Source organism: Galeopterus variegatus, unplaced genomic scaffold, assembly GCF_000696425.1.
Source record: "Galeopterus variegatus unplaced genomic scaffold, G_variegatus-3.0.2 Scaffold551, whole genome shotgun sequence".
Lineage (NCBI taxonomy): Eukaryota > Metazoa > Chordata > Mammalia > Dermoptera > Cynocephalidae > Galeopterus > Galeopterus variegatus.
The window spans coordinates 100,620-111,875 of NW_007726662.1; the positions used below are offsets into that span (position 1 = coordinate 100,620).

Below are 11,256 nucleotides of genomic sequence, written 5' to 3' on the forward strand. Positions count from 1 at the left end.
GTTTATTGCTATAGGCCAAAGGTGGCCCCCCAAGTCTCCATCAGCCCCCCAAATTGCTCCAAATAAACATGTAATAAAAAAAAAAGTTGCGCACACTACACACCCAGCCCCAAATGGGAGAGACGTAGAATGTGTCCCCTGTCCCCACTTCTACTTCCGGCCACACCACCATCCCTGAGCCCCTCCCACACTGAAATTCTGGAGCACTCACTGCTATTATTTTATCCTTTGATAAGAGTTTAAATATCTTATGGTAAAAAGAAAACTAACTCTCATCATTCGACTAGCTCTTTCCCATTGAGAACATCAGCTGAGTCTCTGCTGGTTAGTTCCTGTCTCAAAATGATTTCTTAGATCATGAATCCAGTTTAACTGAACTAATCCTGAGCCCACAAAATAGCAAACAAGATTCAGGAACACACCTGATGCCCTCTATCCCTCGTTCCTTGGACTCCCACTGGAGGATAAAGCGTTGGTTGTGGTCAGAGTCTGCCCAGTGACAGCCTGGGATGCCTCGCCCAATGCTTGGACAGGGCCTAGCAGTTCCTGGGCCCAACATATGGCCTTCTCCCCAAACTCCCTCCCCTGCCTGAGCAGGTTGGCACTCAGGATGGCCAGGCCAGCCCCACCCTTTCCACTTGGAGCATGATGTGAGTGTGTGTGTGCAGGGGGTTATCAGACCCACTGACCTTTAACTCTGACCTCTCACGGTAGAGCCCAATCTTCCTGGACTCGTTCTGTGCATGGAGAAATGCACAAGGGCCCAAGGAGCAGAGGCCTCGTGGTAAAGCGGTCATTCCTGAGTGGCTATCCACACATGTTGTTGGTAGCAAGTGCTGGGTAAGCCAGGCTGTGACTGTTGGAGTCACCATGAGTGTCATGGACTAGAGAGGAGGGGAAGAGGAAGCATGTGGGAGCCCACATCTGGTCTCCTGTTCTTTGTCCTCAACTATCCAGGCCATAACAGGGATGGCCATTGACAACCACCTTCTGGCGCTGAGGGAGCTGGCCCGGGATATGTGCAAGGAGCTGCCCGAGATGTTCACGGACGAAACATACCTGATGAGCAACCGGTTTGTGCTCTCCACCAGCCAGGTACAGCTCATGCGCAGCCCTCACCCGAGAGGCCATGTAGTGTAGCCAGTGAGCTTTCTAACGAGCTCGGTGACCACAAGCCCACTGGCTGGAGTGAGGCAAGTCCTGCCTCCGCTTCTTATGAGCTATGTGACCTTCAGCAAAACGATGTAAATGCTCAGAGCACTGGTTTCCCATCTTCTAAATGAGAGCCATCACAGACTCCACCTTAGCCGAAGTGGAGACAGGACGGGAACTCACCCGTTCCAGCACCCTATTATGCAATCTTACCTTTCAATCTGTTACCTGAGAGGTGGTGTTCCCCCAGGTGGCCACAGGCTCTGATGCCTGACAGGCCTGAAGTGAAATCTTGGCTCAGCCAGATGCAATGATGTAGCCAGTCAGGTCACAGGCATTATGATTAAGGGCCACATGACCAACAGCAGGAACGATTAGCTGCCAGCCCTACGTCTCCTAATCAGGGCTACAGGCTAGTCCTGCTGCAGGGCCACTATCAAAAACAGCGAAAACCACTGGGGAGAGGCAGCAGTTTAGGAGAGGAAATACAACCACAATCGTCAATTTACTAAAACTCCCCCTCATCTGCGAACTGCTGGACATGGGCAATAGGAAAGGCTGATAAAGCTGTGTTTGAGGATAAAAGCCCACTCAGTAATTTGATTTTGTCATTACGGCAGTGAGCGTGCAGACATGAATAAACGAGGACAGGGCACAACATAAATTCTTCAGGAAACCATCCATGGGCAAAAAGTGCTTTGGAACAGCTTTATGGCCTTCGGCTGTTGAACGGCAAATTTATCTGACAATGCGGTAACTCTATTGGCAAGACTAATCGTTTGTTCTGCCACATTAAAATGGCCAGTGTCACTTCTGAAGACCCAGCTATGCAGCCCCAGAAACCGCCTTCGGCTGTTGAACGGCAAATTTATCTGACAATGCGGTAACTCTATTGGCAAGACTAATGGTTTGTTCTGCCACATTAAAATGGCCAGTGTCACTTCTGAAGACCCAGCTATGCAGCCCCAGAAACTTGTGGGTTTACAACAAACCCAGCCCTGCACCTGCCCAAGAAACCTTTCTATTTTTCCCCTAAGATCAGCTAATAAAATTAATGTGGGGTGTGGGGGTTTTGTGGTGTTGGTGGTTGTCCAATTGGAAAGTAGCATTCCTGGCTTGAATGCCTTCAGAAACATACTTTCTTGGTTTGTGATCCAGATTACAAAATCTCAGCACTCTGAATTCAAAACTTATTAGGCGCATAACTAAATTCCAATTGATGGCAATCTTTGAAATGCCCAATCTTGGGTAATTGTGCATGACCATGACAGGCCGTGGGGAGAGAATCAGACCAGCCAGGCAGTACTGACAGTAATTGAGGATCTGGGGAAAACCGACAGAGAAGATAAGCCAGATTTCCTGCAGTTCATAAATTACTCCCTCTGGGAAGCCATCTAACTGTTGGGTGCCACCAGGGTGCCATTTAGTAAATTACCCTGATTGCCTCTGTGCCTCAAATGGCCTCCAGGTGAAGGAGAGAGTCAGCCCAAGACCCCACACCAGGTCACTCTGGGAGCTTCCATTTCCACAAGAAGAGCAGATTGCACACTGGGGAGTGGGCTTGGGGCCCCTCTTCCTCCGATATGCAATCAGATGGGTTTGCTTTTACAACTCTGGCCGTGTCCATCCATGCTGAAGCAATTGGTTGAGTTGGTTAATTCAGTCAAACCCTGTGGGGAGAAACAGTCAGGAAAGCAAATACCCCATCAAGGCTGCAGGTTGTTGGAATGCCCCACATTCCAGCAGACTTGCAGGTCGCATTTCAGAGCAAATAGCTCCTGACCTATTCTCGCCTCCAGGTGCCCACAACCATGGAGATGTTTTGCTGCTATGGTCCTGTGGTCCCCAATGGGTATGGTGCCTGCTACAACCCCCAGCCAGAGACCATCCTCTTCTGCATCTCCAGCTTTCACGACTGCAAAGAAACCTCTTCTACCAAGTTTGCAAAAGCCGTGGAAGAGAGCCTCATTGCTATGAGAGACCTCTGCAGTCCGCCACAGCCTGCCGAGGGCAAGCCACAGGCAGCAAAGTAAAAAGCCACAGGGCCCAGCCAGGAGCACGAACCATGACTCCTGCCACTGGGTTTGACCTCCCCAAACCCGGCCTTCTGCAACTGCCACACCCTGCCAAACCTCTGCTGTCATCCCTCACCCCAGCTTTCTGCAGCTCTCTGTCCTCAGAGCCCCCCCCCACGCCCCCCAGATCACCCAGAGGCATCACACAGAGCTGGAGGGTGAAAAAGTATGGGAATCTATCGAGGTGCCCTCCAGCCTGTGCACTGGGAAGCGAGGCCAGCCTGGCTCCGAGGCCCTGGGTGAGTGGCATGCACACGGCCCTCCCTCTGTGGTCCTGGGATGGTTAGTGTGCGTGTTTCCTTCCCCAGCAGGACCTAGCACGTCCAGGTGATGTTCCTGCCTAAGAAGGAATGAGTCACCCTATCACATGCAGTATACCTAAGTGAGTCATGAAGGAAGAGGCTAAATCCAGGTCATTACCTCTTTTCTTTTGCGGGGAGCAGGGGACTTTGCTTTCGGATTCAAAGCATTCTGATGGGGGTAGTCACAGCGCTGCACTGAGCCATGCAGTCCTGCAAGCATCCGCTGCCCTACACACTCGCACACCTTGGCCCAAGCTCATTTAATGTATGGGGACCTGAGCCACACCTTTCATTCCTAGGGCAGCCTTCCTTTGAGTTCAGAAAATTGCATCCAGCTATCCTGAAAGGAAAAAAAATGTTATCTGTGACTGCCCTGGAGTTTTCCCAGGCAGCATCAGGGATAGCCCAGGAGCAAGCGGGCGCCTTGCCTAGGAGGATGTACGGAGGACCGGTCCACCCCCCCGGGGCCTGCCATTGGTGTTTTCCTGCTTCTCTGCCACTGCCCCTCCCACTAAACATGCTCCAAGAGATGATCTGCCCCAATAAGTGGAAAGGAGAGAGGGTTGGTTTGGGTTTTTCTATCGTTGTTTGTCTGTATTGTTTTTAAGAGAGAGGGTTTTAAGAAAACCACTCTGACATTAATTTCAGGAAATGATCTTAGTGGCCCAAGCTGGACACCCTTAGATTGGCTGGGCTCCTTTACTCGGAGGATGCTATCCAGAGTTCTGACCAAAACCCATGTGGAGAATCCCAGAGCAGGGCTTTCTGTGGGCCTGGGGAACCCCAAGGGAGAGCTGGCAAAGAGCAGGGCTGGGAGAAGGGCGTGGCCACGCCCAGAGCCAGCCCAGCTGGATGCAGGATGGACGGTGCAGACAGAGTTGGAGTTGAGGTTGTTCTGAGGGGCTGTGATGGTGGAGAGGTGTGAGAGACACTCCCATGGGGCCGAGCAGGGCTGGGAGAAGGGCGTGGCCACGCCCAGAGCCAGCCCAGCTGGATGCAGGATGGACAGTGCAGACAGAGTTGGAGTTGAGGTTGTTCTGAGGGGCTGTGATGGTGGAGAGGTGTGAGAGACACTCCCATGGGGGCCAAATTTTATGGGAAGTCTAAAAGGGCAGGGAAGCCGAATGGGAAAGCAACCAGAAAAATCCAAAGTGTACCCAGCGCAGGGCAGCACAGAGCCCATGCCTCCCCCCACTCCCCGTACACCCCCCGCGAGTGCCACTCTGCTACCCATGGGGGGTTCCTGGAATCCTCCCCATCCTGCTGTGGTCTGTGTGATTCTGAGCAGTCTACTCTGGCTCACGGACCCTGTGTGTGTCCCTCCTTTGGGCCACTGTGAAAGCTGTCTGCACTTTGACCTGGATGGCCACAGGCCTGTTGAGGTGGGGCGGGCACTTGAGCTTTGCTCAGCTTTGTGAGCCCCTGGATTTAGATGGAGGGTTTCTACTGGATGGTGTAGGGGATCTGGGCACTGGCCTTCAAATGTGCAAATTTGAGTCATTGGTCTGAGGGTCCATCTCCTCCCCTTCCACCTCCACCTTCCTGCTCCCCTTGGGAAGTTGTAGCCTACAGGTCCCAGGGTGTCTGGGGATGAGCAGTCCACCTGCTATAAGCTGACCTAAAGCTATTAGTCCCCATCAAATGACCACAGTGCAGAGCCGAGTTCTCTTCTGGTTTCCCCCTGTGGATTTCTTGGCAGGCAGAGCTCTGGTTTTGGGGTCTAGCAGCCCCACCACCTTTGGCCAGGTGACTTCAATGCCCAGAGACTCAAGTCCCTCCATTGTCAAAGGAGGATGAGAATGTCCCCACCTTGCAAGGCTTTGAGGATTGGAAACCATGTGTGTGTAAAGGACCTTGCACAAGCAGTAGGCAGCAGTGCCCACCTTCGGGATGACATTACCCTGGCGGGCACTGTTTGGGTAATTTTCTTTTAAACTACTTACACTGATCTACTAGAACCAAACTCATCTCTGAGCATAGGGAAAGGTAACTCACTCTGTATGTTCAGATACCAAACCACGCACTGTGAAGGCTTCAAGAAGCGTGAACGGCAAATGCTTGGCAGGAGGGAACACCTCCTCTCTCTGAGAGAGGGGCTGGGAGCTGGTCTTCCCCTCCAAGAACAGGTGGGTGCACTGAGTCTTTATGCAAAGGCAACACTGAGCCGTGGCCTTGGGCATTTTTGTGGGGACTCTGGTAAAGGAGATTGTTCCATGTGTCCCCAAAGAGGTGGAAATGAGACAGTCATTTGAAACAGCAATGCATAATGAAAATGTATGTGGCCACCTTACAATACTGCTAAGTTGCTAAAATATATAAAGTTAATATTTGAGTTCTATTTTTATAAAATAGTTCTAGATTTATGGCAATGTGTACATCTGTATTTATAGCCTTTCAGTTTTAATTTATAGTTTTGTCTTTGAAGAAATATATGTATGATTAAAGAACTGTACATTGAAAGCATTATATTCAGATTATTTAAAGACTGTAAGTCTGTATTCAATAAAAAGTAATGCTAAGAAATATGATGTTGGCCATTGTTTCCACCCAGAAATGCTATGATATAATGGTGTAACTCTCTGAGCTGGGTCAACAATGTATTTACCTTTGTCTGGGGTCTGCCAGCAGTAATGGCAAATGTCTAAAAGATACAAGAGCCAGGAGAGAAAAGGAAAGAGAAAACTAAGTCTCTCCGAGTGTGTGGTAGGCTGCCAAAGAGTGGGGGTGAGGGGCAGGGAGGCTTCACGGGATGCTTGTGATCAGGTTGGCAGTAACCTGGGTGTGGAGATGGGCATCTCCACATAAGCCTGCACGAACATGCTAGGCAGCGTGAGGAGGAGGGGAAAGCACCTGGCTCGGAGGCAGGTGCCTGGACAAGTCCAGATCTATTTCTAACTTGCTGTGGACTTTGGAGAAGTCACTTCACTTCTCTAGGCCTCAGTTTCCTCATCTGTACAATGGGAGTGTCAATATCGCCACTATTCTCTTCCAGGATTGTGGAGAGATGACACAATGTGGCCACTGTTTGAAAACTTTAGGAAACGACATAAAAACCTAGCCTTCTTGCTGCGGGCTCATGGACACATGCACAGCCCACACATTTGTTCCAAGCTGCAAGAGCCCCGTGACAGGTGCAGAAGTCCACGTAATCAAGACCGAGTTTCTTACAAATGGAAGCCCAGATGCTTTCCAATCAGACCCTCAAAGGAACCTTATAATGTATGAATTTGCTGGGATCGGAGGGTGGGAAAGGCACTGTTTAAAGAGATAATGGCTAAGAATATTCCGGGAGGAATGTGGGGGCAAAGGAAGAACAGAATCAAGGTAACGTGGGTTTGCTCTTATTTAGCACATATATCACAGGTGGCCTCAAAATAACCAGATGTGGAGAGACTGACGAGACAGGAGCATGAACAGGCAAGCCACCCCAACATACAGAACAATGCTGCCCCTCCCGGTGGTCTCTGAGGCTCCCTGAGGGGTGGAGGTTAGTACAAAATGCAGAGAAGAGTCCTCCCAGGTTCACGAGAACAACTAGAAGTTTCCAAATTCTTCCTAAGCAGTTCTGCTAGAGAGGAACAGAGAGAGAGACTTGTGTTCCCTTTATAAATTCAGCTGATCTCTCTGCATTTGTGTCTCTCTGAGTTTTCCTCTCAAAGAAATCTCTTGAGTCTGAAGGATGAACAATATGCCATCGCTGGGAAAAGCTGGCCTCACATCACATAAAAGGACCTTCCTAAAAGCTCGCTTCTCTCTTGGTCCCCAAGGACTACTTCCGTCCTTGTTCTTCCCCTACCAACTGCTCCTTGCATCTCCTTCAGGGATTTTTCTTCCTATTTCTGTCCCTTATATGTCAATGGACACCTGCATCAGTCCTTGGTCCCAATTTTGTACATTAAGAAGCAGCAATACCTGGCAGGAAGAGCCCCCTCCACCTACAAAAACATATAAAGGTGAAATTCTTGTAAATATATAGTCAAGTTGAAAAGAAAGAAAATAAGGCCTCACATTCCAGAAAAAAAAAGGATGCCCAAAGCACAGCAGTAAGCTGGAGCAAACAGTGCATCAACCAGACAGACCCTAGTGGCTACAGCTGGGTTCACCATCCCTGCAAGTTGAGGGGACATAAAAGCCCTGAAAGGTGGCTGAAGCAGCTAACCTCCCTACACAAAACCAGGACCTCCCGGAAGTGTCCCAACCATGTAAAAATGACTAGAAAAACTCTTCCCATCAGCCCAGGGGAGGAGCAAGGAAGCTTGCCATCCACTCAAGTCTGTAGATGGGAAGAAAAGACGTCCATGAGAAATTAACATCATAAACTCATGCCATATGTGAATGAGGAGTCTGAATATATATAACTTATATGCAAAACAGAAACTCCAAGCCAATAATTCTTAAAAGTCAAATTGGCCTGGGTTGGTAAGGCCCAAAGAACCTCAACAAAATCAAATACAAAACCACTTTTTAGCCTATACACACCAAACACCCACAGGGGGGAAAACACTCCATCAAAGATGAGCTCGCAATCAGAAAATACGAACGACCCGAGAAATGACTCACACGAGGGAAAGCAGCAGGTAAAACAAACAGGAGAATTATCACAAAGGCTGGAGATACGAGATGAATCAGAGCAAATCTATAAAATAGATATTTAATATTATTAAAGAAATACAGGGAAGATAGAGTAGGAGTTACAAATATGTATAGGAGTTGAGGGAAAAGACATTAGAGAGAATGGGGGAAGCAATACTCAAAGAGAAAGTGGCTGAGAATATTCTGGAATTGAAGAAATACATAATTATAAAAATCATGGGTCAAAAAGAGATCATGATGGAAATTTAAAAATACTTAGAGCCAAAGGATAAAAGTACCTCATATCAAAATCTCTGGGATATAGCAAAATGATTAGGGGAAATTTATAGCCTTAAATATTTACACCAGAAAAGAAGAAACACTGAAAATTGATGACCTAAGTGTAATTAAAGACATAAGAAAAAGAACCAAACAGTAAACTCAAAGAAAATAGAAGAGAGCAAAGATAAAAACAGACATTGATGAAAGAGAAAACAAAAAACAGTAGAGAAGCTAAACAAAGCAAAAATTTTCTTGTTTGAAAAGACTAAGAAAATAGGCAAATCTGGTAAAAACTGACTAAAAAAGATAAAGTCAAAAATAAGTAATATTATTAATAAAAAGTTGACATAACTTCAATAAAGCAGACATTAAAAAGATAAGCTCAAAGAAAATAGAAGAGAGCAAAGATAAAAACAGACATTGATGAAAGAGAAAACAAAAAAAACAGTAGAGAAGCTAAACAAAGCAAAAATTTTCTTGTTTGAAAAGACTAAGAAAATAGGCAAATCTGGTAAAAACCGACTAAAAAAGAGAAAGTCAAAAATAAGTAATATTATTAATAAAAAGTTGACATAACTTCAATAAAGCAGACATTAAAAAGATAAGTATACAATACATCAACTGCTTTACTCAAATAAATTTGAAAACTTAGATACAAGTACAAATGGCGCTCCCGCCGAGGGTTCGGATCCCACATACAGACCGGTTCCTGCTCACTGGCTGAGCGACGTGCGGGCACGACACCAAGGGTTGCGATCCCGTTACCGGTCCCGGTCCGGTACGGGCGCGACACTGAGGGTTGCGATCCACTGCCGGACACGAAAAAAAAAAAAAAAGATAAGTATACAATACATCAACTGCTTTACTCAAATAAATTTGAAAACTTAGATACAAGTACAAACAGAAAAATTCTTACAGAAATACAATTTAACAAAACTGATGCAAAAGGAAATAAAATTTCTGGATAGTCATAAAATATTAAATAAACTGAAGCAGTAGTTTAAAATCTTTCCATTCAGGGAAAAAAAGGGGTGAGGGACATAAAGTTTTATAGACAAGTTCTATCAAAATTTTATTTCAATGAAATGAAAGTGATCATCTCAATTGTATTCAAAATAAATAAGGGGGCATTCCCTCTCTTTCTATACTCCCTTACTTATTCGCTGACGCTAGCATAACTTTAATATCCAAACCAGATTAGAACATACAATCAAGAAAAACTACAGGCCCATTTCATCCATGCATTTATATGCAGAAATCCTAAACAAAATATAAGCAAAAAAAAATTCTAAGAATATATTAAAAAGATAATACACCTATGACTGAGTCAGGTTTATCCAAGAAAGCAAAGTAGTTTAATATTAGAAAATAGCTAAATGTCATTAACAGCTTAAAGAATAATAGGATCGTTGTAATCATTAAAATGAATTTAATAAAATTCAACAGTCATTCATAATTTAATTTTTTATTCTAAGAATATATTAAAAAGATAATACACCTATGACTGAGTCAGGTTTATCCAAGAAAGCTCTCCCAAGTAGTTTAATATTAGAAAATAGCTAAATGTCATTAACAGCTTAAAGAATAATAGGATCGCTGTAATCATTAAAATGAATTTAATAAAATTCAACAGTCATTCATAATTTAATTTTTTAAAAAAACTCTCAGTAAAATGGAATTAGAAAACAATTAACTTAGCCTGACAAAGAGCATCTACAAAAAACCTACGTCATACTAAATGGGGAACTATTGGAAGTCTTCCCTTCCCTTTAAAATCAGGATAAAGAGAGGATATGTACTATCACCAATCCTAGTCATCATTGCCTAGAAGTTTCATCCAGTGCAATAAGAAGGAAAAAAANATCATTAGAAATTGTATTGAAAGCCATTGGAGAAATCTAAATAAAGCAGAGGTATTCCAGATTCACAAATTGGAAAGCTTGAGAAAGACGTCAGTTTCTCCAAACTGATCTCTAAATTCAATGCAACTCCAGTCAAACCCTCAACAAGGAAACTTCTGCTTCTAAAAATGGTAAACCAGTTAATTCAGATTAAGCTTCCTACAGAAGACATCTTTTAAAATGTGGCATACATATTTTTAAAATTTTAAAAAAGCATAAAAGAGCTTACTGGATCAAGATCAGGGACAGAGTGAGAGACAGTGAGCGTAGCATTGAGGTGCTTGTTTACCCCAGGGCTATCTAGAGATCTTGAATAGGCAGCCTAGAGGATAAGCTGCTTTTTTCAAGTCCTTGCAGAACTAGGATTACAAAAACTAGAATCCAGCACCACCAAGGGGGAACTCTGGTAAACCACCACCCTAATGAGGCGAGGACCACACCACAGGAATGAGATAAAGTATAAATAAGCAAACCTCCACATGCACTGCAGTCCCGTTTTGAGTCATCTGGACGGTTCAGAAAATTTCAAGCCCTGAGCTTATATTAAGATGATCCTGGGTTGCAGATACAACTGGGACGTAGCAAGAAATAAACTTGAAAGTCTTTTATAAAGGAAGGTAATATCATCCTAGTCCTCAAATTGTTTCTATAAATAATTTTTCTTTTTTGTTTTATTTTCTTTTTTTTTTTTTTAATGACCGGTAAGGAGATCTTAACCCTTGACTTCGTGTTGTCAGCACCACGCTCTCCCAAGTGAGCTAACCAGCCATCCCTATCTATACAGGGATCCAAACCCATGGCCTTGGTGTTATCAGCACCACACTCTCCCAAGTGAGCCATGGGCTGGCCCTCTACAAATAATTTTTCCTTTTTTTTTTTTTTCCTTTTTGTCTTTTTTCATGTCCGGCAACGGATCACAACCCTAAGTGTCGCGCCCGGACCGGACCGGGACCGGCAACAGGATCGCAACCC

The 11,256-nt window shown here is 45.3% G+C and overlaps 2 protein-coding genes across 2 annotated transcripts in view; both read left to right on the forward strand.

Moving 5' to 3' along the window:
* Positions 1 to 3,185, forward strand: part of CHAT (choline O-acetyltransferase) — a 48,603-nt gene extending 45,418 nt beyond the window's left edge. Inside the window, exons 13-14 of the mRNA XM_008569983.1 lie at positions 958 to 1,095; positions 2,952 to 3,185. Coding sequence (XP_008568205.1) covers positions 958 to 1,095; positions 2,952 to 3,185 — 372 coding nt within the window. The remainder of the gene's footprint in view (positions 1 to 957; positions 1,096 to 2,951) is intronic.
* Positions 3,186 to 3,217: 32 nt separating this feature from the next.
* The window catches only part of LOC103588326 (chromosome unknown open reading frame, human C10orf53), a 23,033-nt gene continuing 14,994 nt past the window's right edge, over positions 3,218 to 11,256 (forward strand). The window contains exons 1-2 of the mRNA XM_008570003.1: positions 3,218 to 3,234; positions 3,333 to 3,466. Coding sequence (XP_008568225.1) covers positions 3,218 to 3,234; positions 3,333 to 3,466 — 151 coding nt within the window. The remainder of the gene's footprint in view (positions 3,235 to 3,332; positions 3,467 to 11,256) is intronic.